We start from the raw sequence: 21882 nt of genomic DNA on the forward strand, positions 1-21882 counted from the left end.
AAGCATGTTTTATTTTCAAAATGGAAATATGGTTTTAGGGGGCGGGAGGGGGCAGAGCTTTGTGACGTCATATTTTAGGGGGGGGGGGTCTGTCTTTTTGTGACGCCGTGTGACGACGGGGGGGGGGGTCAAAAATCGTCCAAAATCGCGTGACGTCATTTATGGACGGCCCCTAACAGCACAGTCTTGTGAGGCTATACGGGGGGGGGGGGGGTTGGCGAGATGTTTGTGTTTGTCACTGTTACCACGGCGCCGCGTGAGATTGCCCAACAGGTGAGCACGCGGCACCCTGGGGGCGACTCACCTGCGAGCGAGCCCGGTGACAGGTGAGAGCGAGCGCCTCGCCACACACGGATTCACGGTCGGTGGGACCTCGACCGATAACGACTGGTGACACCTCGAGCGGCGACATCTGTAATCACGCCGCTCGTGGTGACGGGAATCGCTGAAGCCGATTAAGTTGACGAGGCGGCGCGCTTCGCTATACAAACACGCGTTTGGAGTATTTGTTGGCAAATTATATTTCCGCACGACGAGCCACTTCGTTGGCCTACCATTTGTGGCCCGGGTCGCTTCTGAAACATATTTCTCGAGCTCCGTGGGCTTTGCGTGGTAAAATAAAAAATATAGAGCTTTTATATGCATAGCGTGTACAAGCTATGAGTGTGTGGCTCTGCGATTCTGCATGTGCGCGTCTAAATATCATCGTCGTCAGGCACGGAATATCCACTGCTCGATGAAGGCCTCACCCAGCCGTCCCCCCCACCTTTCACGACCCTGCGATGTGAATCTTTCACCTCGAGCGCCCACACGCGCGCACCCACTTCACCGCTCCGCGTCATCAACGTCGCTCCCCTCTCTGTTGTCCGTTCCTGGGCCGCACACAAGCTTCTGGTGTCGCCAGGTGATGTCTTATCATCCGTCGCCGTGCCTCTCTCCCCCACACGCGTATCATGAATTGGGTTCGACCCTGTCACCGCGCGCGCGGTCGTGCCTCGACGTGCTCATCCCGGTCAATCGTCTAAGAAAACTGACCAATCAACTTCAAGGACAGTGCATATCATTATCATCATCAGAGTTGTTTCTTTTTGTTTGCATTTTGACTGCTTGTGTTGTGGTTATTGCAAACATGATGCCTCGTATAAAGGTGTCAGTTTTTGTACCAGTTGAAAGGGTAAAAACCTACTACTATATTTTGCCACTGGTAAAGGAGATGTCTCATAGAGGAGATAACCTGTTGCTCTGCAATGGAAGATAAGATACAGCAGTAATTTTAAACTCTTTCACAATCCTGCACTCGGAGCACTGAAAGTAATCTGCTTACCAAGTTACTATGTATTCATCTTCTTGGTTCTTTCAGTAAAGTCACTTAGAAGGGAAGTAATAAAATAATAAAAATAAAACATAATAAAATGAAATAATTTTTTTTATTATGTTTTATTTTTATTATTTTATTACTTCCCTTCTACGTGACTTTACCGAAAGAACCAAGAAGATGAATCCCTGCAGTCACGAAAGCTTTAAATCGAAAAATACTATGTATTGTGAGGTTTATTTTAATATACTTTACGGTTTCCAAAACATGGCGAAATACTTACATTGTTACGACTTACGAGGATCGATTGAAAATGTTTTGAAATTTTAAATGAACCGTGTCACGTCTTCTGTTTTCGCTACATCCCCACCTGTTCATCGTCGCTGTCAATGATATGTCTTCCGAACTTCTTCCACTTTTCCAATGCAACATTTATTCATTACACGGAAGATCCCGTTTAGCCATTTACTACTTTTGGTGACAACGGCCCGCAGCCACAAACAATACAGATTTTTGTTTGTTTGTTGTTGGAGTGGAGAGGAAGCCAGCCAGCAGCCAGCCAGGAAACTCGAGGCATAGATTGTGTTTTAAAATGAAAAAGGAATATAATTGTTGTCTCAATGCTCTCTTTCCCACTGCTGTCGCTCCAAGCGCAGATGGACACCACGCGGCGGGCGGCACGTGACCTCTGGTCCCGCGAAATTTCCCATTCCCGCGAGAGCGCCACGTCACATGACGCTGCCCACGGGGCTCGCGATTGGTTGCAGCCCGTCCCACAACCGGTCGGTCCCTTTGTTCACGCCACGTGCTTACCGTTCCTCGTTCTGAATGCTACGTGATGAGTAATATTGGTTTACCTAGGAAAGCCTCATTGCATCTTGAGACGTTTTACAATGGTGTTTGGGATGTTAGCCAGCTCTATTTTAGAGTGTTCCATATGGAGGATTGTATGTGAGATGAAACCCAGGAATATTCGGGAAGAACACACATCTGTGTAGGTGGGCGACCTACTTGCTGCGCTGCTATTTGCTGTTATTTAATGGCGACCAGGTTTGGGGTCTCAAGATATCGCCCACTGCCTTGATAGTGGGTGGAGTTGTCGGCCTGGAAGGCGGGGCCTATGAGCAGGAGGCAAAGCCAAGATCAGAAAGAGGGAGGCCACTCGCAGTCTCCGGTGTGGCTCGTGAGCGCGTGGGTTTGGGTCATACAGAAGTGGGTGGGGCTGACGGAGGGAGGGGATGCCAGTGCGCCATGTGTCCCGGTTGAGCCTCTCAGCAGCTATTTGGTACCTTTATGAGAAAAATTCCAATTCAGTTGTCAAAAGGAATTGATCTGATCCTGCAGCACAGGCTGCCAAGCACTACTGATAATGGTATTACATCAGCACACCTTACTTGCAATCTGATGTAGCGGTTCAATATCCCTATGGGCACTGCCACATAAAATATAGAATTTTTAAACTCTTTGATTAACCTCCGCATGCGTATGCCTGCTCGACCAATGAAGAACGGCTCATCGTGGGATCAGCCAATCGGAGTGGACGAGCTTCTCCGGGTTCCTGAGGGCATCAAGGACGGCCCAGTCCCGCGCAACCGGCCACACCCCCCTGAGTAAGCGCTCTGCCGGAGATGTGGGTCTTCAGCGGGGCCCTAGATCTCTATCGGATACCGAGGTTTCTACAGGAGAGTTGAGTTTTCCAGCGGGGACATGGATATCTACTGGAGACAGGGTCTGTACTCGAGGCATAGGTCTCTCACAGAGAACCCACACTACCAGAGGCAAGCAGCTATATTGGCGACCGAGACCACAGTGCAGTCCTCAGACATCGAGTGGGTTTCTAACAGAGACCTGGGAATTACTAAATACAGGGGTCTCTAGTGAAGACCTGTACCACAGTGAATGATCTGGGATTATACCACATACATTGGGCCATTCTGAGATTTCATATATACATCGGTGGACACTTTGATCACATTGTAGAATGGGCACGTAGTAGATACTTTCGCCACCGACGTTGATATTTTGGAGACTTGCGCATTTAGGGGAGACCTGATTTAAAGAATTGACCTGACACTGCAATGACCAGAGGAGTCGTGTAGCCCTCAAGACAATTGCAGAAATCTCGAATACTAGCACTGACCTGGGACGTGCATCTGGGACAAATAGCATGGATATTATGGACACCCAATATACTAACAGAACGTTGAGAATTTGGAAATTTGATTCTTGGTGATGTGGGCTATGGTAATGATGATGGCGGTGGTAATGTGAATGAGGATATGGTGTTTGGTGTTCATGATGATGTTGGCTTCTCATTCAGGATATTCCTCAAGACGACACTTCACCACGCTAAGCCCATGAGCAACCTCCATGGAGGTAACCTGTTCTGGGATATACGGACTCCTGAACGCAACCTCCTGACCCCCATGTCTCAAGTACCAGGGTCATGCACCAATCAATATGAATTTGTTTGACCATAATCACAAATGGCAGAATTATCTAAGTATCTTTCGTTGTTCATTGCACTTGTATTTCTATTCCAGAGTCATGCGTGCAAGAATGAATTAATGAAGTTATGAAGGAGACTTCACCATCCGTAATCCACTGCTGGATGCAAGTCTTCTTAAGTCCTACGATGCGACAATCCATGCGGCTTCTGCACACGAGCTAATCTCATGCCTCGATGTCCTGGGTGGTCTTCCTGTTGGGCGTTATCCTTCCTTTGGCTGCCATTTCATCACCAAGCCTTGACCATCGGCCATAATTCATTCTAGCGATGAGTCTTTTGTCCAAGTCCACTTTACTTTTCTGATGTCAATATCATGCCTCCTCCATCTCTGTGGTGATTGTCCTGAGGTGTTTTCTGCTTTGGCTGGCGTTCTGTCACGAGTCTTGACAAACGTCCACCATCCCTTAGAGCGATGTCCTGCCCAAGCTCTCTTACTTTTCTCAATAGTCAACATGATGTCTCGAAAGCTATTTGTTCTCTGATCCATGCATTTATCTTTTCGTCAATCACTGTAATTCCCAGCATGCACATCTCCCTACGTATTTGCATATATTTCAGCTTTTGTTCAATTTCTTGTGATCTTAAAATTAAGCAATAAAAATGAAGAGTACAAAAGACAAGTCCAAATTCTTCCTTTGAGCACCCATGAACCAATGTAGAGAACATGTGTAATTTAGTGGCTTTATGGTAAAATGAGTAGGGTCAGGTGATCTGCCAGTGTGCCAGATCGCCACGTGTTCTGGCTGCTTCCCCTCCACGCGTGTGGAAGCTAGCAGGAGGTCAGGGCTGCTGGTTTTTGGCGCCAGAGAGTGACGGCAAGACGCAGCACAGTACTCGTGCTACCCACGGACACTGCCGCGATCCGACCTGCTCCTCTTCTGACTCCCACTCGCCCTGATCTCTGATACCCCTCCCTGCCCCATTGTGTTTTGTGTTGTTGCCGATTCTCAGGGAGCTGCACCTTGCATGGTGTGGGCAGAAGTAGGGGGGGGGAGCAGAATGCCGCCGCCAATCTCAGAGGCTCCATTGACTTAGTCACGGCTCTGTGCAGGTCTGGCTCTGGCGCAGGTGAGCCAGATAAAAGCGCCATGCTTATCTCGAGCCGGCTCTGACCATCGTCCCAGCGACGCTCAGGATTTTCATGAGCTGAGCTATGCCACGGCTGAACCGCTCATTCATTCATCTTTGGAAGAAACTGTGCGACTCAATCTTGAGCTGTGTTGAGGGACTGCCTGCTTGGCACGAGCTGCTGGTCACGTGCAAGGGGCCTGCGACTGAGTCTTGGATTCACGGTTGGGAACCATGAGGCTGGGAGTTACAAAGTCAGGGCCAGGAGTGTTTTAGGTTGAGGCCATTGACAAGGCCAGTTAAGGCCGAATCCTCGAAGCTGACTGATGATCAACAGTGAACCAAGCTTGTGTTGCCCTGAGGAAACTGCCAAACACTTTGAAACAAAGCCAATCAGTTACATCTCTTTCACTTTGTCACGATTGACTTTTGGGAAAAATTTTCAAGAAAAATGAGCTGTCAGACGATATTTAGAAATGTTATGAGCGTTATCATTATGGGACATGACACGTGTCCAGACGCCTTTTGGCGTCATCTGGTCCAACCCATGTGAGACAAGGCTCTAAGGAAAGCTGTCTCGGGTGTGGACCAATCAACTTCAAGGAGAGTGCATATATTATCAGCGTTATGTTTTTTGTTTGCATTATGGCTGCAGGTATTGTGGTCTATGCAAACATGACTCCTTGTAAACAAGGTGTCAGTTTTGTTGCCAGATAGAAGGGTAAAAAAAAACAATTATCATATTTTTTACTGGCAAATGAGGTTCCAATGGTATAACCCAAATCACCAATGGTTTCGGGATCGAGGATTGCCGAGGTCTTGGCCAAGGTCAAAGAGAACTGAGAAAATATCTTCAAGATGGCCTGCAGGCCGAGGACTGGTCTCAAACACCCAAGACTACCACAACGAGAATCTGCTTTTTTAGCACGGGCCAATAACTGGTAGAGAAACCACAAATTGTGGGATCTAAAGTGGTAAAATTGGCCGGTGTTCTATTGCACGTCATACCGGCACTTTTCATTATCCCAATTTCTATCTTACGGCGATTCCGCAACTCTTTGGTTCTTTCGGTAAAGTCACGTAGGTATAAGATAAAAATGAATTAAATCACGAAGTTTCGATTGCAACACAAGCAATCATCATCATTGATTATTTTATACCCACGTGACTTGACCGAAAGAACCAAAGAGTATGGATTCCTGCAGTCATGAAAACTTCAAATCTAGGCGATTCCGCAGTGAACATGAGCTGCTTACTGGACGAATAGGTTGATCTACAACTTCTAGATTTCAATTTTAACCACTGGAGATTAATCAGTAGATTTGGCTTTTTTGGCCCGTACCCCTTGAATATGGGAGCTCCAGGAGGTTTTTTATCATATCTTGACTCCACTTTGATGGCACAACTTGGGGTGATGAAACAAATGATGAAGGGTAATTTGTAAAGCAAGTGTGCATTTTATTTTATGTGCTTTAGTCACACGAATGCAAAGAACAAACAAATATATATCTATCAATCAAGGCAATGAAAAGCGTTTAATGATAACAAACTATCCCACACAATGGATATACATGCATGTGCGTACAGACATCGCAAGTTAGATGCAGTGTGTGAGAGTGGCTCGTGGGGAGCGTGAGATTGACGAGTGGTGGTCCGGTGGGAGGGAGAGCGTTATTATAAATCCTGACCACGTATTCAAAATTCCCAAGTCGTTTACCCTATCCTGCCATCGAATCCTTGTATTCTCTGCAGAAAAACTCCATTCAGTGGCCATAGAATTCAAGTGATGGTAGTGGTGATGTCCACGGAGATCACAGTGATGATGCCCGTTCTGTTGCAGCTGAGGGATTATGATGCAGATACTGCTGTTGGTGTCGTTGAGGATGATGTTATACTGGTGGTAATTACTGTGTTGCTGGGAGTGCCGCTGGTAATTGATGATGACTCTCTGGTGGCTGACGTGATTGTCTCTGACGAAATCACTCTGAAGGCGGCACCCAATGTCGTCATATGAACCTCACGGCGGGACCCCGGGGTCCCATAATCCCCCGGCTCTCGCATAAACTGCGTTGCAACGTCACTTTATGTCTATTGAAGGCGAACGATACGGCAATCCGTTCCTCTCGACGAGCTCTACACGATGCGCTAATCAAAGTTTCAAAGTTTTGTTTATGACTACGGCAATGTTGGCAACGACGGGTGCTTGGTGAAGAACGAGAGGATTGATTTCTGCTGGGTGGCGGCGTTTATGTGCGCGGTGGGACGGAGTCGCCAAAAATAAATGAATTAATTACGATTTTTACTTTCGTTTATTCGGGACCCCCGGGAGATCCCGCCATAAGGTTCATATCGCTACATCACGCCGTGCCCACGGGGGCCGGGCACCTCGCCGCGTCCGCAGGGCAGTGGAATAGCTCCTTGGCCACGGAGCCCGTGGCTGCGCCAGGGGCCAAGGCGAGTCCGCAGTGAGGCTCGGCTGGACGCGCCCCGCTGTGCGTGAGCGCGACGAGCTCGTCCCCCAGCGCGAGCGACACAGAGGCGTGCGAGCACCACGCCGCGCTCGCCGAGTTCCTGCCCAGCAGGCCTGGCACCGTGCCCCGGCAGGTGACTGTGCGCGAGGCCAGCTCGTACATCCACACGTCTCCACCTGCAGGCAGAGCGCAGCGGGGATGCTCTTCAGTGGCATGACAAAGTTACAAGGTGGAATTATCTGAGGGGTGATGATTCACCTGGTGAGTTGGAGGGTAGGGGTGTGGAGAGTAGGGGTGTGGACAGAGGGGTGTGGAGAGAGGGGGTGGACAGAGGGGCGTGGAGAGAGGGGTGTGGAGGGGGTGGACAGAGGGGTGTGAAGAGAGGGGTGTGGAGAGAGGGGTGTGGAGAGAGGGGTGTGAAGAGAGGGGTGTGGACAGAGGGGTGTGGAGAGAGGGGTGTGGAGAGAGGGGTGTGGAGAGAGGGGTGTGGAGAGAGGGGTGTGGACAGAGGGGTGTGGAGAGAGGGGTGTGGAGAGAGGGGTGTGGAGAGAGGGGTGTGAAGAGAGGGGTGTGGACAGAGGGGTGTGGAGAGAGGGGTGTGGACAGAGGGGTGTGGAGAGAGGGGTGTGGAGAGAGGGGTGTGGAGAGTAGGAGTGTGGACAGAGGGGTGTGAAGAGAGGGGTGTAGAGAGAGGGGTGTGAAGAGAGGGGTGTGGACAGAGGGGTGTGGAGAGAGGGGTGTGGACAGAGGGGTGTGGAGAGAGGGGTGTGGAGAGTAGGGGTGTGGACAGAGGGGTGTGGAGAGAGGGGTGTGGAGAGAGGGGTGTGGACAGAGGGGTGTGGAGAGAGGGGTGTGGAGAGAGAGGTGTGGAGAGAGGGGTGTGGAGAGAGGGGTGTGGAGAGAGGGGTGTGGAGAGTAGGGGTGTGGAGAGAGAGGTGTGGAGAGAGGGGTGTGGAGAGTAGGGGTGTGGACAGAGGGGTGTGGAGAGAGGGGTGTGGAGAGAGGGGTGTGGACAGAGGGGTGTGGAGAGAGGGGTGTGGAGAGAGGGGTGTGGAGAGAGGGGTGTGAAGAGAGGGGTGTGGACAGAGGGGTGTGAAGAGAGGGGTGTGGACAGAGGGGTGTGGAGAGTAGGGGTGTGGACAGAGGGGTGTGGAGAGAGGGGTGTGGAGAGAGGGGTGTGGACAGAGGGGTGTGGAGAGAGGGGTGTGGAGAGAGGGGTGTGGAGAGTAGGGGTGTGGACAGAGGGGTGTGAAGAGAGGGGTGTGGACAGAGGGGTGTGGAGAGAGGGGTGTGGACAGAGGGGTGTGGAGAGAGGGGTGTGGAGAGAGGGGTGTTGACAGAGGGGGTGGACAGAGGAGTGTGGACAGAGGGGTGTGGAGAGAGGGGTGTGGAGAGAGGGGTGTGGAGAGAGGGGTGTGGACAGAGGGGTGTGGACAGAGGGGTGTGGACAGAGGGGTGTGAGGAGAGGGGTGTGGAGAGAGGGGTGTGGAGAGAGGGGTGTGGACAGAGGGGTGTGGAGAGAGGGGTGTGGACAGAGGGGTGTGGAGAGAGGGGTGTGGAGAGAGGGGTGTGGAGAGAGGGGTGTGGACAGAGGGGTGTGGACAGAGGGGTGTGGACAGAGGGGTGTGAGGAGAGGGGTGTGGAGAGAGGGGTGTGGAGAGAGGGGTGTGGAGAGAGGGGTGTGGACAGAGGGGTGTGGAGAGAGGGGTGTGGAGAGAGGGGTGTGGAGAGAGGGGTGTGGACAGAGGGGTGTGGAGAGAGGGGTGTGGAGAGAGGGGTGTGGAGAGAGGGGTGTGGACAGAGGGGTGTGGAGAGAGGGGTGTGGACAGAGGGGTGTGGAGAGAGGGGTGTGGAGAGAGGGGTGTGGAGAGAGGGGTGTAGACAGAGGGGTGTGGGGAGAGGGGTGTGGACAGAGGGGTGTGGAGAGAGGGGTGTGGAGAGAGGGGTGTGGAGAGAGGGGTGTGCAACTCACCCTTGGTGACGGTCAGGATGTTGGGGTGAGCGCTGCAGATAAATGCTGAGTCCCAGGATGCAGGGAGCCCAGGGAACTCGGTGGAGATCGGCTTTGGGAACCCGGAGAGCAGCACGAAGGAACCCTCGCCCTTAAATATCCACACGAGCTCGCCCTGGGGACAAAGACAAAGATCCCCCGTATAGCCTTAACAGACTGTAGGGGCAAGTGCTGTTAGCGAGCACCTATGAAGGCCGGAACGGTACACGAGTGGGCGGGTGGCCAGCACCACGCCCGACCGCCTTTGTCTCCCTAGTGGCAATGTTTACACACCGCACCAGGTACTCATTTGAGGCTGAGTCGACCTAGGGGAGGCCCGGGAACGGTTCAGATAATCGTCACTGGTGTTGGCCGTGAGCTGGAATCGAACTCGTGTCGCCGGGTTCATAGCGCAGCGTAGCGCTAACCGCTACACTATTGTGTATGTGACACACATACATACAAAGACAATGACAAAGACCCCCTCATAGATTTAACAGACTGTTGGGGGCAAGTGCAGTTGGCGAGCACCGTTGAGGATCGGCACAGCACACAAGAGGGTGGCCGGCACCAAGCTCAGCCGCCTTTGTCTCCACAATGCTGATGTTTACACACCACACCGACTTTTGAAAGGCTAAGTCGACCTAGGTGAGGCCCAGGACCAGTTCAGGAATTCCTCACCAATATTGTTGTTGGGTTCGTAGCACACTGTGCCAATACGCTGCCACTCCCCGCAGGCGCATGTACACACAAATACGTTGGTGTGAGTTGTTGTTGTTGTTGACGTCACACCTTGGTGAACACCATGTTTGAGTTCCACTCGAAGGCCGAGTCCGGGTTGGGAGGTGTTCCGGGCCAGGAGTCTGTGATCCGGAATGGGTGCATTCCATCCCGCCTGGTGTCCAGCCTCCAAAACCACGCTCCTGCACAGGCATGAAGTCAAAGATCCCCCGTATAGCCTCGTCAGGCTGTTGGGGCAAGTGCTGTTAGCGAGCACCTATGAAGACCACCACGGCACACGAGGGGGAAGGTGGCCAGCACCATGCCCGGCCACCTTTATCTCCGTAGTGGCGATGGTTGCACAGTCCACCAGATACTCATTTGAGGCTGAGTCGACCTAGGGGAGGCCTAGGACCGGTTCAGATATTCGTGACCGATGTTGGCCGGGGGTCGGGAATCGAACTCGGGTCGCCCGGTTGGTAGTGCAGTGCGGTAACCGCGATACACTACCGCTCCCCACATAGACATAGAGGGACACATATACACACACACAGAAGATTCTGAAAACAATATAGTATGTCAGTAATAGATTTTTTTTGGGTTAGATCGCGTAAATATATAAATGTGTCGTTAACACCCGCCACCACCCGACACAGCCAACTAGTAAGGGTTGTCACGTAGACAGAACGTGGCCAATTCGTCACTAGTACAGCACACCGGTGTGTTGGAGAGCCAAGCCAGATTGTAAATGTTGTGGCTTGGCTCTCCAACACAATCTAACCTAACAAACCTCTATTATGGATGATATTGGTCGCGAAAGCCTACGTGTTCAACTGAATAAAGTATGTCCTTGTCTCCGTAAGCAGGTCGTGTTGCAGCTCCATCTGGCCTCATGGCAGGGACTAGACTCGGGACCTGATGAGGAGGCGTGAGAAAGAGGAGGTGTGAGGAGGAGGAGCGGTGTGGACCTCGGAAGGCGAAGCTCCTCCCGTCGGGGCCCACAGAGAGGGCGTCCAGGGCGCGACCGCTGCATCCGTTGGTGTCGTGGCACGGGTCGCGGCTGCTCCCCTTCTTGTGCACGTGGTCTGCGGGGACACGGTCAGCTCCATCATCACCCCCCAACCGCCATCCCCCGCTGCTGGGTGCCCGTGACACCCAGCACCACCACCCGGGGAGCAGGAGTGGTGGCACAAACCCACACGACACTCACAATAGCCTCATCGTATGGTGGAGATGTCATGAGTTTCATGGCAGGTGGTGCACGGCAAGGGCATGGAGTGCGACATGCCAATCAGTGGGAGGTTATGAGAGAGCTGCGACTCGCAGATTCCCGGGTGACGTGTGGGAGATGCAAATTGAGAATTATTAGGGTGGGTAAAAACCCTATGAGCGTCATAGTAGTTATTTTAGTTTTTGTGAAAACAGTGAGGAAAAAAGGTGGCAAATATAAATCGTGGTGGTATCACGATGCTCATTTGACACGGCAGCTACAGGTGCGGCCCAGCTCCGATTAGCAGAGGGCACGACCCGCACGGCGCGGGGAGGCCCCTTGCCTAGCAGTGGGCGACCACGTACGCACGAAGCCATCCACCTCATTCGTACCCGGGCAGTGGTGGAAGTAGACTCTGGCGTCGCGGGGGTAGCCGGGCGGCACGAGGCCCGTGATGGGCTCAAAGCGGTAGAACTCGTGTCCGTGGAAGCAGTAGTAGCGGCCGAGCCAGCGAGTGGCTGCGGAGCAGGCGGGGAGGGCTGGGAAGGAGCGCCGCTTGCACGCGCCCGTGAAGAGGTCGCATGCGAGCACCTCGCCACCTGAGCGGGCGACACGAGGAGTTTGGCTTTCTCCATTTGGCCCCCGCGCGCAGTCTCGAGACACCGGGGAGAGTCTCGCTTGCATTACACAAAACGGCCATGACGTTGATGAGCAATGATGATGATGATGAAAAAGGAAACATTGATTCTGACGACGATGTTGACAATGTTGATAAAAAACACGATCATGACAATGACTAAGATTAAATGCTGATCACGACGATACTGACGGTGATTACAGCGATGATCATGCAGAGGGAGATGTTATTGATGATATCTTTTAATCCTCCAGGCCCCGTCTACTGAAATAATTTAGGGCCCAATGCATCATTCCGTTTGCATTGCATAAAACGGCACGCTCAGTTTCTACCGCTGACCTTCATTGATAGGGGTGTGTTTACGGCAATGGATCCACGTGTTTACGGAAATCCATGCACGTGTTCATGCAACCAACCAGCATTCATCAATTTGCTTGAACCACTTTTGGAGTCCACTGCATTGATCTGTGATGACCTCTCTGCCTCGCCTCGTCCCGAGGCTCATCGACGGCAGCAGAAGAGTCGTTGGCAGTTTGAGGGACCCGCGACCCTGTTTTTAACGGAAGTGATTGGTAGCGTGTGACAAGTTCGCCGCACCAGGGATGCTACTGAACACGAAACCGTGTACGTCAACACAACTCACGGAAATTCTGCCGTTAAAGGACGATTGTCTTACTTGACTCAACTGTGCACGGTGATGATGTGGGGGCCTACAGTAAATTGTTCGCATGAACAGTCTGCCAAATGGGGGGCAAGAGACCCCCTGCTCCCCCTTTGTGTGTGCTGCCCGTGTTCAGGGTTGGGTTGTTGTTTTCTTACTCTTAGGTTTTTTCGGTAAAGTCACGTAGGTAAAAAATAAAATGAAAATTAATAAAAGTAAAATAAAAAATCACGACGTTTCGGAGGCAACAGAAGCTTCCGTCTTCAGGTGGAACCGTCACAGCACGATTGCTTTACTTGATACAGCAATCGAGCTGTGACGGTTCCACCTGAAGACGGAAGCTTGTGTTGCCTCCGAAACGTCGTGATTTTTATTTTCTTTTATTAATTTTATTATATTTTTTACCTACGTTACTTTACCGAAAAAACCTAAGAGTATGAATCTTTGCAGTCACGAAAGCTTCAAATCTAGAATTGTTGTTTTCTGTCGTCGGGCCGTGCCTTTAAAGAAGAGCACGGAGTCGGAGCGGCAGTCCTCGGCGGGACACTCGACCACGGCGTCGGGCGAGGCCGGAGCCCCTGGGAACGCGGCCGAGATGGCCATTGGGAAGCCGGGCTCCAGCGTCGTCCCCACGTAGCGCCATACTTCACCGCCCTGACACACACGCGCACACACGAGGGTCGAGGGGGGACATGCGCATTCATACACAGGTACGCAGAGACACACACAGGTACATGGAGACACACACAGGTACATGAAGACACACACAGGTACATGGAGACATGGGTACGCAGAGACACACACAGGCACGTCGAGATACGGGTACATGAAGACACGGGTGCATGGAGACACGGGTGCATGGAGACACGGGTGCATGGAGACACGGGTACATGGAGACACGGGCACATGGAGACACGGGTACATGGAGACACGGGTACATGGAGACACGGGTACATGAAGACACGGGTACATGGAGACACGGGTGCATGGAGACACGGGTACATGGAGACACGGGTACATGAAGACACGGGTACATGGAGACACGGGTAGATGGAGACACGGGTGCATGGAGATACGGGTACATGAAGACACGGGTACATGGAGACACGGGTACATGAAGACACGGGTGCATGGAGACACGGGTACATGGAGACACGGGTACATGAAGACACGGGTACATGGAGACACGGGTACATGGAGACACGGGTACATGAACACACGGGTACATGGAGACACGGGTGCATGGAGACACGGGTGCATGGAGACACGGGTGCATGGAGATACGGGTACATGAAGACACGGGTACATGGAAACACGGGTACATGGAGACACGGGTGCATGGAGACACGGGTGCATGGAGACACGGGTGCATGGAGACACGTGTGCATGGAGACACGGGTGCATGGAGACACTGGTACATGGAGACACGGGTGCATGGAGACACGGGTACATGGAGACACGGGTGCATGGAGACACTGGTACATGGAGACACGGGTGCATGAAGACACGGGTGCATGGAGACAAGGGTGCATGGAGACACGGGTGCATGGAGACACGGGTGCATGGAGACACGGGTGCATGGAGACACGGGTGCATGGAGACACGGGTGCATGGAGACACGGGTACATGAAGACACGGGTCCATGAAGACACGGGTACATGGAGACACGGGTACATGGAGACACGGGTACATGAAGACACGGGTCCATGAAGACACGGGTACATGGAGACACGGGTACATGGAGACACGGGTACATGGAGACACGGGTGCATGGAGACATGGGTACATGGAGACACGGGTACATGGAGACACGGGTACATGGAGACACGGGTGCATGGAGACATGGGTACATGGAGACACGGGTGCATGGAGACACGGGTACATGGAGACACGGGTGCATGGAGACACGGGTACATGGAGACACGGGTACATGGAGACACGGGTGCATGGAGACACGGGTACATGGAGACACACACGGGTACATGAAGACACGGGTACATGGAGACACACACAGGTACATGAAGACACGGGTGTATGGAGACACGGGTACATGAAGACACGGGTACATGGAGACACGGGTAGGCCGAGACCAAGGTACGTGCATTGAACATCCAAATTGAGACATGGGGGTGAACACGGCCGGCCGAGAGGGAGAGCGCTGCACAGTGACGAGACCAGGGCGGGCGATGGCGGAAGGTGAAGTGCCGCTGTTTCGTGATGCGTTACTTGATTACTAATAACATAGTCATTTTAATTCGAGCAAGCCTCACTGAGTCTCAAGATTATTTATCAAGAAGATCCATCACTGGGATGTTGGCCATTCCAATTAACGAGTGTTTGGATTCATGTGGAAGGAAACATTACAACCCAAGTAAAAACCATCACACACATGACATGGAGTCTCAAAACGTTGGTTTCAGGAGGGTCCCGCATTGAGATATTTTGTCAAATCCATTGGTATCCTGCGATTCAATCAAACGTGCAAAGCCCACCGATTAGCCTCGTGGACACGCGTGTGCACACGTGGCAAACGAGCTGCACCTTGAAGATGTAGGTCTTGTAGTGATGTTCGTCGCCCTTCGAGTGCCGCCTGAAGGCCGCGCTAATCGAGCCGTTCGGGATTTTCCAGTCCGAATCGATGAACCCCATGGAAGCGTTGGGCCCGAAGTTCTTCCAGTAGACGGGGCCTGGAGGATGAAAAGATGTCGTCGTTAACAACGTCTCCCTCTTCTTGATGATCGCTGTAATCGCCCTCAGCATCAGCATCGTCGTGGTCATCATGAAATCTCAGTCAGTGTGATGATCAACATCGTCAACATGACCATCATCGTCGTCAACGTTGCCTTTCTCATCATTATTATTTTTGCACATCATCATGCCTACCACCTACTCACCCTGAACGCACCATATATTGCCAGATCTTAGCAGCTATGCGATATTTGAGCTCGGTTTAATACTCGGATAGGAGATTGCTGGGAATGGCAGGTGTTGTAGGTTTGGGCTGCAAGCTGACCTGGCAGATAGTAGTACAGCAACGGACTGTTGCACCCCACTGCACGTGGGGGTTTCTCTGGGTACATTTCAACAGCAGTGGTGGCGGAAAAACACAACTTCTGGAGGTTGAAGGTCAACAATGCGATATAGCGTTCATTCATTGAGAAAACTCGCTGAGATCAAAGGTGACCGGGAGAGGGAGGGTAAAGCTTATAAAACAGGTTGGGACCGCCTCGTAGAATACTACCAAAAAATGAAATCCTTAAGACTGTCGTTTTTTTCCCTCAAGACCTGATGGTGATGAATCTCACTGTGCTCTTACCCACTTGCATATTTCCATCAGTTTACATCATTGCCCACAGTACCTTGACACCTACACGCACCGGACGGTAGTAACCACGAGAAGATTCAATTTGTCCTCAGAGTGTTCATCTTAAACACTGGGTGGTGCCATCGTCTCTGTTGTTGCTCCTGTGCCCCCACCCCCATGGTGAAAACTCCACAGTGCTATGGCAGGAGGCGAGGAAGCATCTTTGTTTGCATTGCCTCACCTTTGAAGATGTACGTGATCCCATCTAAGGAGCTGGCAACAGCATCCAGATTTCCCTCCTCACATCGGTCTGGGATGTCGATGTGCTCTGGAACATAATGGTCACCATCATCACCACCACCACCATTATCATCACCATAATCAACACCAACACCACCATCACTATTACACACATCACCACCACCATCATCATCATAACCACCATCATCAACACCATCACCACTACCATCATCATCATCATCATCACGACCACCATCATCACCACCATCGTCAACACCATCACCACTACCATCATCGTCACCATTATCACCATCATCATCATCATCATCACCATTATCACCATCACCACGACCACCATCATCACCACCATCATCAACACCAACAACACCATCAACACCATCACCATTATCACCATCACCACCACCACCATCACCACCACCATCATCACCACCATCATCAACACCATCACCACGACCACCATCATCACCACTACCATCACCACCACCATCATCAACACCGACACAATTTTGTGTCATGACCCTCCGCGTTAAATCACAGAACCTCAGCAGTGCTGACTCAGGGCCACGGCCCCTGCGATTAAACCAGCATCTCAAGTCGAGTGAGTTGATGGGCTCAGCCTGGTCACCGATGGCTGCACAAAAAACATATTGCTCGTGCTTAATGTGACAAACATTCCAACTTGGCAATTTAAAGGATTTCATAACCAATTCGGAGATATCAACTTCTGCGGGCCATTCTCGGGTGCATGTGGTCATGCGCTCCTCGGTGAGATCTCTGAATGTGTCTTTAATCTCGTGGCACTATACTGGCAGCACGATATGCGTAACATTTTGGGGGGAGGGGGGGGGAATGTCAAATTATTGAATCAACCTCGCACGACGATATCGACGTTGCCCTTGAGGTCATCGTGGTCCAGGACGTGGCACCCGTAGGCTCCTCCATCTCCGAGGCTCAGCTTCCCCACCTGCAGGACCTCCTCCACCTTGCTCTTGACGACGCCTTCCTCCTCCACCTCCTGCTCCGTCCTGGCACCTGTGGTCACTCGCCCCGTCTGCCAACAGAGCGCAGAACGGCGGCGGGCGACGCAGGAGAGGCAGACGAATGGGCGAGTCACGGTGAGGCGGGTGGGTGGGTGTGTGATTCTGGGGATGTGTATTGGTGAACGTGAATGCCTCAAGGTGGATGTGTGAAGAGGGTATAGCTCAGGTGAGTAATTGGATAAGTGGGTTTTGGGTGGGTGGGTGTGTGACAGGGTAGTTTAGCAGGTGAATGAGTGGGTAGGTGAGTGCATGGGTGGGTTTGTGTTCGTGTTGATGGATGGCTGGGTGGGTGAGTGGGATTTAGGTGGGTAGTTGGGTGTGTGTGAGGATGCCCGTCATGATATATTTCATGATCGTGTGCGTCACGGCGTGACAGCTCGCCGCACCACGCTGTCTGGGTGATGCCACACGAGGATGGCGCTCGTCGGGCCCGTCACGGAGCACGTGACCTTCACCCCCTCGCCGTGCACACGCTCACTCCGGTCTCCATCCACGTACACGCGCACCGTGAACCCTGCAGAGGGACAACCCCACGTGGCGTGACTGCGGTGGCGACATGGCTCCACTGACAGGAGGCATAAATGGGCCACACCTGCGTGTGCCGGGGTTTCTCTGGGTACTGTGGTTTTCTCTCCACATGGAGCCACTCATTAGAAGTGGAATTGGCCAAACATCGCAATTTCAGGAGACGACTCAAACTCTCCGCACTGTGAGGCCCTTTTTGGTAGGCAACATTGTTGTATTATTGGCTGCCGTACAGTCTATACACATACACGTTAATCTCCTGGGTCTGCCTTTATAAACAGACATTCGGTCTTAATGAACTTAAAGTTGGTCACAAAGATAACATCCTGTATCTACACAAAATCACACGTGGATCAACGTGGCTTCTTACCTGAACCAACTTCTGTCATCAATCTCCTGCTGTAATGATATAAAATGACAATGACTGTTAAAACAAATGTTCGTTATCTCCGTGGAACTTCATTTTTTGTAGTTTCCGATGAATGGGCAAGAGTTTGGCCCTGACCGAGATTTGAACCCTGCACGGCCCTGCAGACTCAAGCCAAGCGCTCTGGGCACTGCGCCGCACTTCCGAATGAATGAATGAAATCTCAACACACTGGTCAACAACACTGTGGTCAAATCTAGAATGAACACTGTGGCCTTGAAAGAAAGAAAAAAATCGGTGACGTTTCGGGCAATGGCCCTTCTTCACAACGCAAACGAATAGATTACAACAATAACAACAAGAGTGGGGGTCAGTGGGGACATGCATTTGTAAGACGCAGAATCGCCATGGGTTGGGGCAAGCTAGGAGATGGGGGGTTGGGGGTCCAGGAGGAGTTGGCGAGGGGGGCATTGCAGTGCAGCGACTGCCAAGCGCAAGTTGTACATCGGGGCACAGAGAGGGGTCCTCCTCCATTGTCTAGCCAAGGGCGAGCCTGGGCACCCCCCCGGTGGCTATGTCAATACAGAGCACAGTGCAGTTTGACTTCTCCACAAATCTGGCTGTCGCCTGATGATGCTAGTTGTAATTACTGGCGAAACGTCGTACTCAGATGGTAAATGTTGTGGCTTGACTTTCCAACACACCGGTTAGTGCTGTACTAGTGACGAATTGGCACGTTCTGTATATGTGGCAACCCTTACTCGTTGGCTGTGTCGGGTGGTGGTGGGTTTTAACGACACATTTATATATTTACGCGATATAACCCAAAAAAACTCTATAATGGCTTCAAAGCGTTGGGTAAACTAAAAACTAAAACTATGAAACAATATTTTTTACAATGTTTACTAGGTAAGGACCCTCTGAGCTATGCAGCTCTTTCTCAGAAGCGACCTGGCCACCAATAACAGCTCAGGGAGTCGGCAACTTGCGGCTCCGGAGTCGCTTGCTGCTCTTTGAGGATCGCTTCGTGACGCTGTTCATCAAGGACCGTCTCGTATTCACGTGCATTGCGGCTCTTGAAATAATCGAGATTTTACTGAATTGTAAAAAAAAATTGTTATTTTCATTGCCGACCCTTTTGATGGCTTAACGAAGTGGCTTATCACGTGGAAATGTTGTAGCGGCCAAAAAATTCTAAACGCATGTTTCTAAATGTGGAGTGAACATCCAGAGGAACCGGAGAAAAGTCCACACAACCACGCAGAGAGAGAGAGAGACACGCAAACTCAAAATATACAGGCGTCAGGGTCGGGATCGAAGCCACGAACCCACGACCTCCTGTATACCGGGCGAGGCAGTTAACATCTCGCCACCACGGCAGGAGCACAGAGCCGGTCCCCTGCATGGGGCGGCGATCTTGCGCAATTGCTTCTTGTTCTCTCGTTAACCGGTGGATTCGGCTACAGCAGCTATGGCCATTCGCCTCTGCGAAGTACAGCAGTTGTACATTAGCTCGGGTAAAACGTTACAGACATTTGCAGTCTATGAGCTTAACAGTTGACACTTTTCCCACGTCCTTCTTTCACAACGACCACTCCCCCGAGGCTGCTGCTCCGCAAGCCCCCAGCGCGCACGTGTAGGGAGGACGCGTACGGCTGGGTCATCCCGCGGGACAACCGCGTCGATCGCGTCTCTCACGGGGACAGCAGCAGTAGTTTGTCGGTGTCGGCGTCCAAAGCCCTCCTGGCAAGCTCGTGCCCAGCCGCCAGCCACGTATCGCAACAGCGACGATGATAAGAGTTACGATGACATTCTTATTTTGATCACGCGATGTAACACAATTTTTGTTCCTGGGTAGTAAGTGTTATTTTTTAATTGCTTATGCCTAAAAAGTGTAGAAAATGGCTACTATTCCCCACAAACTGTGCCTTTGTGACCAGGACTTTCTGTGAAGGAATGGCACAAATGCACACCGCGTTTCTCATTGAAATTAGGTGCATTTCAAAATATCACTGTCCTGGTCACGAAAGCAACGTTTGTGGGGAATAATAGCCACGTTCTGTACTTTTGAGGCATAAGCAATTAGGAAATAACACTTCCTACCCAGGAACAAAAGACATGTGTTTGTTACGCAGTGTTACGTGTCCATTAGATTACCTTGTAAAGCTGTGCGCCCCCAGTGCCAGGCATGCGCTCATCAGCAGCAGGTGGGAAGAGGTGGCCATTGCGAGCCTGTGCAGACCCTGTCAGGAGGAGGGGAGACGATGACCACGGTCAACACATCGCACAATGGTGGTGCCCCAACGACAACAGGCGGTTCAGAATCTGTGACGGAGATCCCACATTTCTACGGTCAGGACGCGTACAAGCTGTTAGCAACGCAAATAACGCAACAGCAATGATACGCGCGCCTTTGCAATCCCCAGATTTTAGAGGCAGGGTTGGTGGGTCGCGCGCAGATCACGGTGAGCTGCGACCTCGCACATCTTAAAAACCCCGACAATCACGTGGTTTCCTTTAAGACGTACTTCAGGCGACTGCAATGCAAATGTTATCTGTGTGTGTGTGTGCATTGACACATCGGCTTAAAGTTGCAATGTGCATACATCGTAAATGATTCATGCTACGCGCGTTATCATCATTGTGTCGTGAGCGTAATAATATAATTGTACAAAACAATCACGAAATAAGAAACCACTCAGACAATACACCTCTCTCGCGTGAAACAACAATGCACTTGGTTTTTACGCATCCTATCAGCACCATTGGCTCAACACAAACATCAAACTCCAGACCTATGACGACCGACAGCGTCTCATCGGCGTAGGAGGCCCGCCCTGCCGCACCAAAGCTGCTCGAATTCCAGATCGATGTCCACGGGCCATAAGCGAGATGTTGACTGCCTCGCCTGGTTTGCAAGAGGTCGTAGGTTCGATCCCGAGCCCTGACGCCCGTACAATTCGAGTTTGCATGTTCTCCCCGTGGTCGCGTCGATTTTAATCCCCCCCCCCTCCACATTTAGAAACACGCGTTTAGAGTGTTTGGCCGCTATACGTTTCCACATGACAAGCCACTTCGTCGAGCTGTGTAATTGGTGATGGCCAGGCTGCTTCTGAAAAACAGCTGCAGAGCTCAGTGGAGACATTAAAAGAGTTTAGTTTTAGTTCACTTTCATCCGCGAATCACGAAGGTTCTCGTATCAGCAAGGGCGCTCTCACCAGAGAACGCGTGCCGCTGTCTGCCTCTCTCTCTCTGTCTCTCTCCTCTCTTGCGCCGGGCGTCGCTGCCGCTATTTAACGCACTCGGCTGGCGTCAACTCCTTCCAAAGTCAACATCACAGCAGCCAGAGATGGCCTTGGTCGGGGGAGAGAGGGGTGGGGTGGACATTGAGAGGCGTTTACGGGAAAATTGCACGTGATGTGGGATTTCCAACTGCGCTCTCAAAGCGAGCGCCGCGCGTCAGCGCACGTGTGCGGGCGTGCGTGCGGGCACGTGACCCTGGTTGCGCGCGTTTTGTGTGTCCTGCACAATCTCGCGCAAATATTGCCTTAGCTGTCTCATTCTCTGGAAGTTTAGCTATTTGTCTGTGTGTGTGGGTGTGTATGTGTTTTATTTCTGCATCTTGGCCGGGCGTGATGCTGCCCCCCCCTACTCCCTCGTGTGCCGTGCCTGCCTTCATTGCTGCTCGTTAGCAGGACTTTCACGAAGCGTCTGCTGAGGTTTAGCCGGGGGAGGGGGGGGTCATTGTTTTTGTACATATTGTGGGGAGCGGTGTCGCTGTGGTTAGCGCACTGTGTTACGAAC

At 51.8% G+C, this 21882-nt stretch overlaps 2 protein-coding genes across 2 annotated transcripts; one reads left to right on the forward strand and one right to left on the reverse strand.

The window, feature by feature from the left end:
• The first annotated feature begins 167 nt into the window (after nt 1-167).
• Nucleotides 168-3789, forward strand: LOC144932329 (uncharacterized). The gene is made up of 4 exons (XM_078856269.1): nt 168-273; nt 1972-2097; nt 2822-2925; nt 3636-3789. Exons 1-4 carry the CDS (start codon nt 223-225, stop codon nt 3787-3789), a joined length of 435 nt encoding a protein of 144 aa, XP_078712395.1. The 5' UTR covers nt 168-222.
• A 2619-nt stretch (nt 3790-6408) lies between these two features.
• Nucleotides 6409-21450, reverse strand: HPX (hemopexin). The gene is made up of 13 exons (XM_078856840.1): nt 21297-21450; nt 20236-20321; nt 18082-18110; nt 17573-17700; nt 17017-17197; nt 16127-16213; nt 15123-15268; nt 13082-13235; nt 11676-11882; nt 11042-11158; nt 10146-10276; nt 9336-9489; nt 6409-7539 (listed from the first exon to the last, which is right to left on the reverse strand). The coding sequence occupies exons 2-13, from the start codon at nt 20301-20303 to the stop codon at nt 7250-7252; spliced, it is 1692 nt and encodes a 563-aa protein (XP_078712966.1). The 5' UTR covers nt 20304-20321; nt 21297-21450; the 3' UTR covers nt 6409-7249.
• Nucleotides 21451-21882: the final 432 nt, after the last annotated feature.

The sequence above is a fragment of the Lampetra fluviatilis genome, chromosome 5, assembly GCF_964198595.1.
Source record: "Lampetra fluviatilis chromosome 5, kcLamFluv1.1, whole genome shotgun sequence".
In the NCBI taxonomy this organism is placed as follows: Eukaryota; Metazoa; Chordata; class Hyperoartia; order Petromyzontiformes; family Petromyzontidae; genus Lampetra; species Lampetra fluviatilis.

Bases quoted from the DNA above. Each gene is read 5' to 3' on its own strand.
- HPX (XM_078856840.1), bottom strand. From the start codon at position 20,303: ATGGCCACCTCTTCCCACCTGCTGCTGATGAGCGCATGCCTGGCACTG. The intron at 17,701-18,081 runs GTAAGAAGCCAC...GTCCCTCTGCAG, and splicing joins GATGACAGAAGTTGGTTCAG to GGTTCACGGTGCGCGTGTAC. The intron at 15,269-16,126 runs GTGAGGCAATGC...TTCATCCTCCAG, and splicing joins GATCACGTACATCTTCAAAG to GCCCCGTCTACTGGAAGAAC.
- LOC144932329 (XM_078856269.1), top strand. From the start codon at position 223: ATGTTTGTGTTTGTCACTGTTACCACGGCGCCGCGTGAGATTGCCCAA. The intron at 274-1,971 runs GTGAGCACGCGG...CTCCAAGCGCAG, and splicing joins CGCGTGAGATTGCCCAACAG to ATGGACACCACGCGGCGGGC. The intron at 2,926-3,635 runs GTAAGCGCTCTG...CTTCTCATTCAG, and splicing joins AACCGGCCACACCCCCCTGA to GATATTCCTCAAGACGACAC.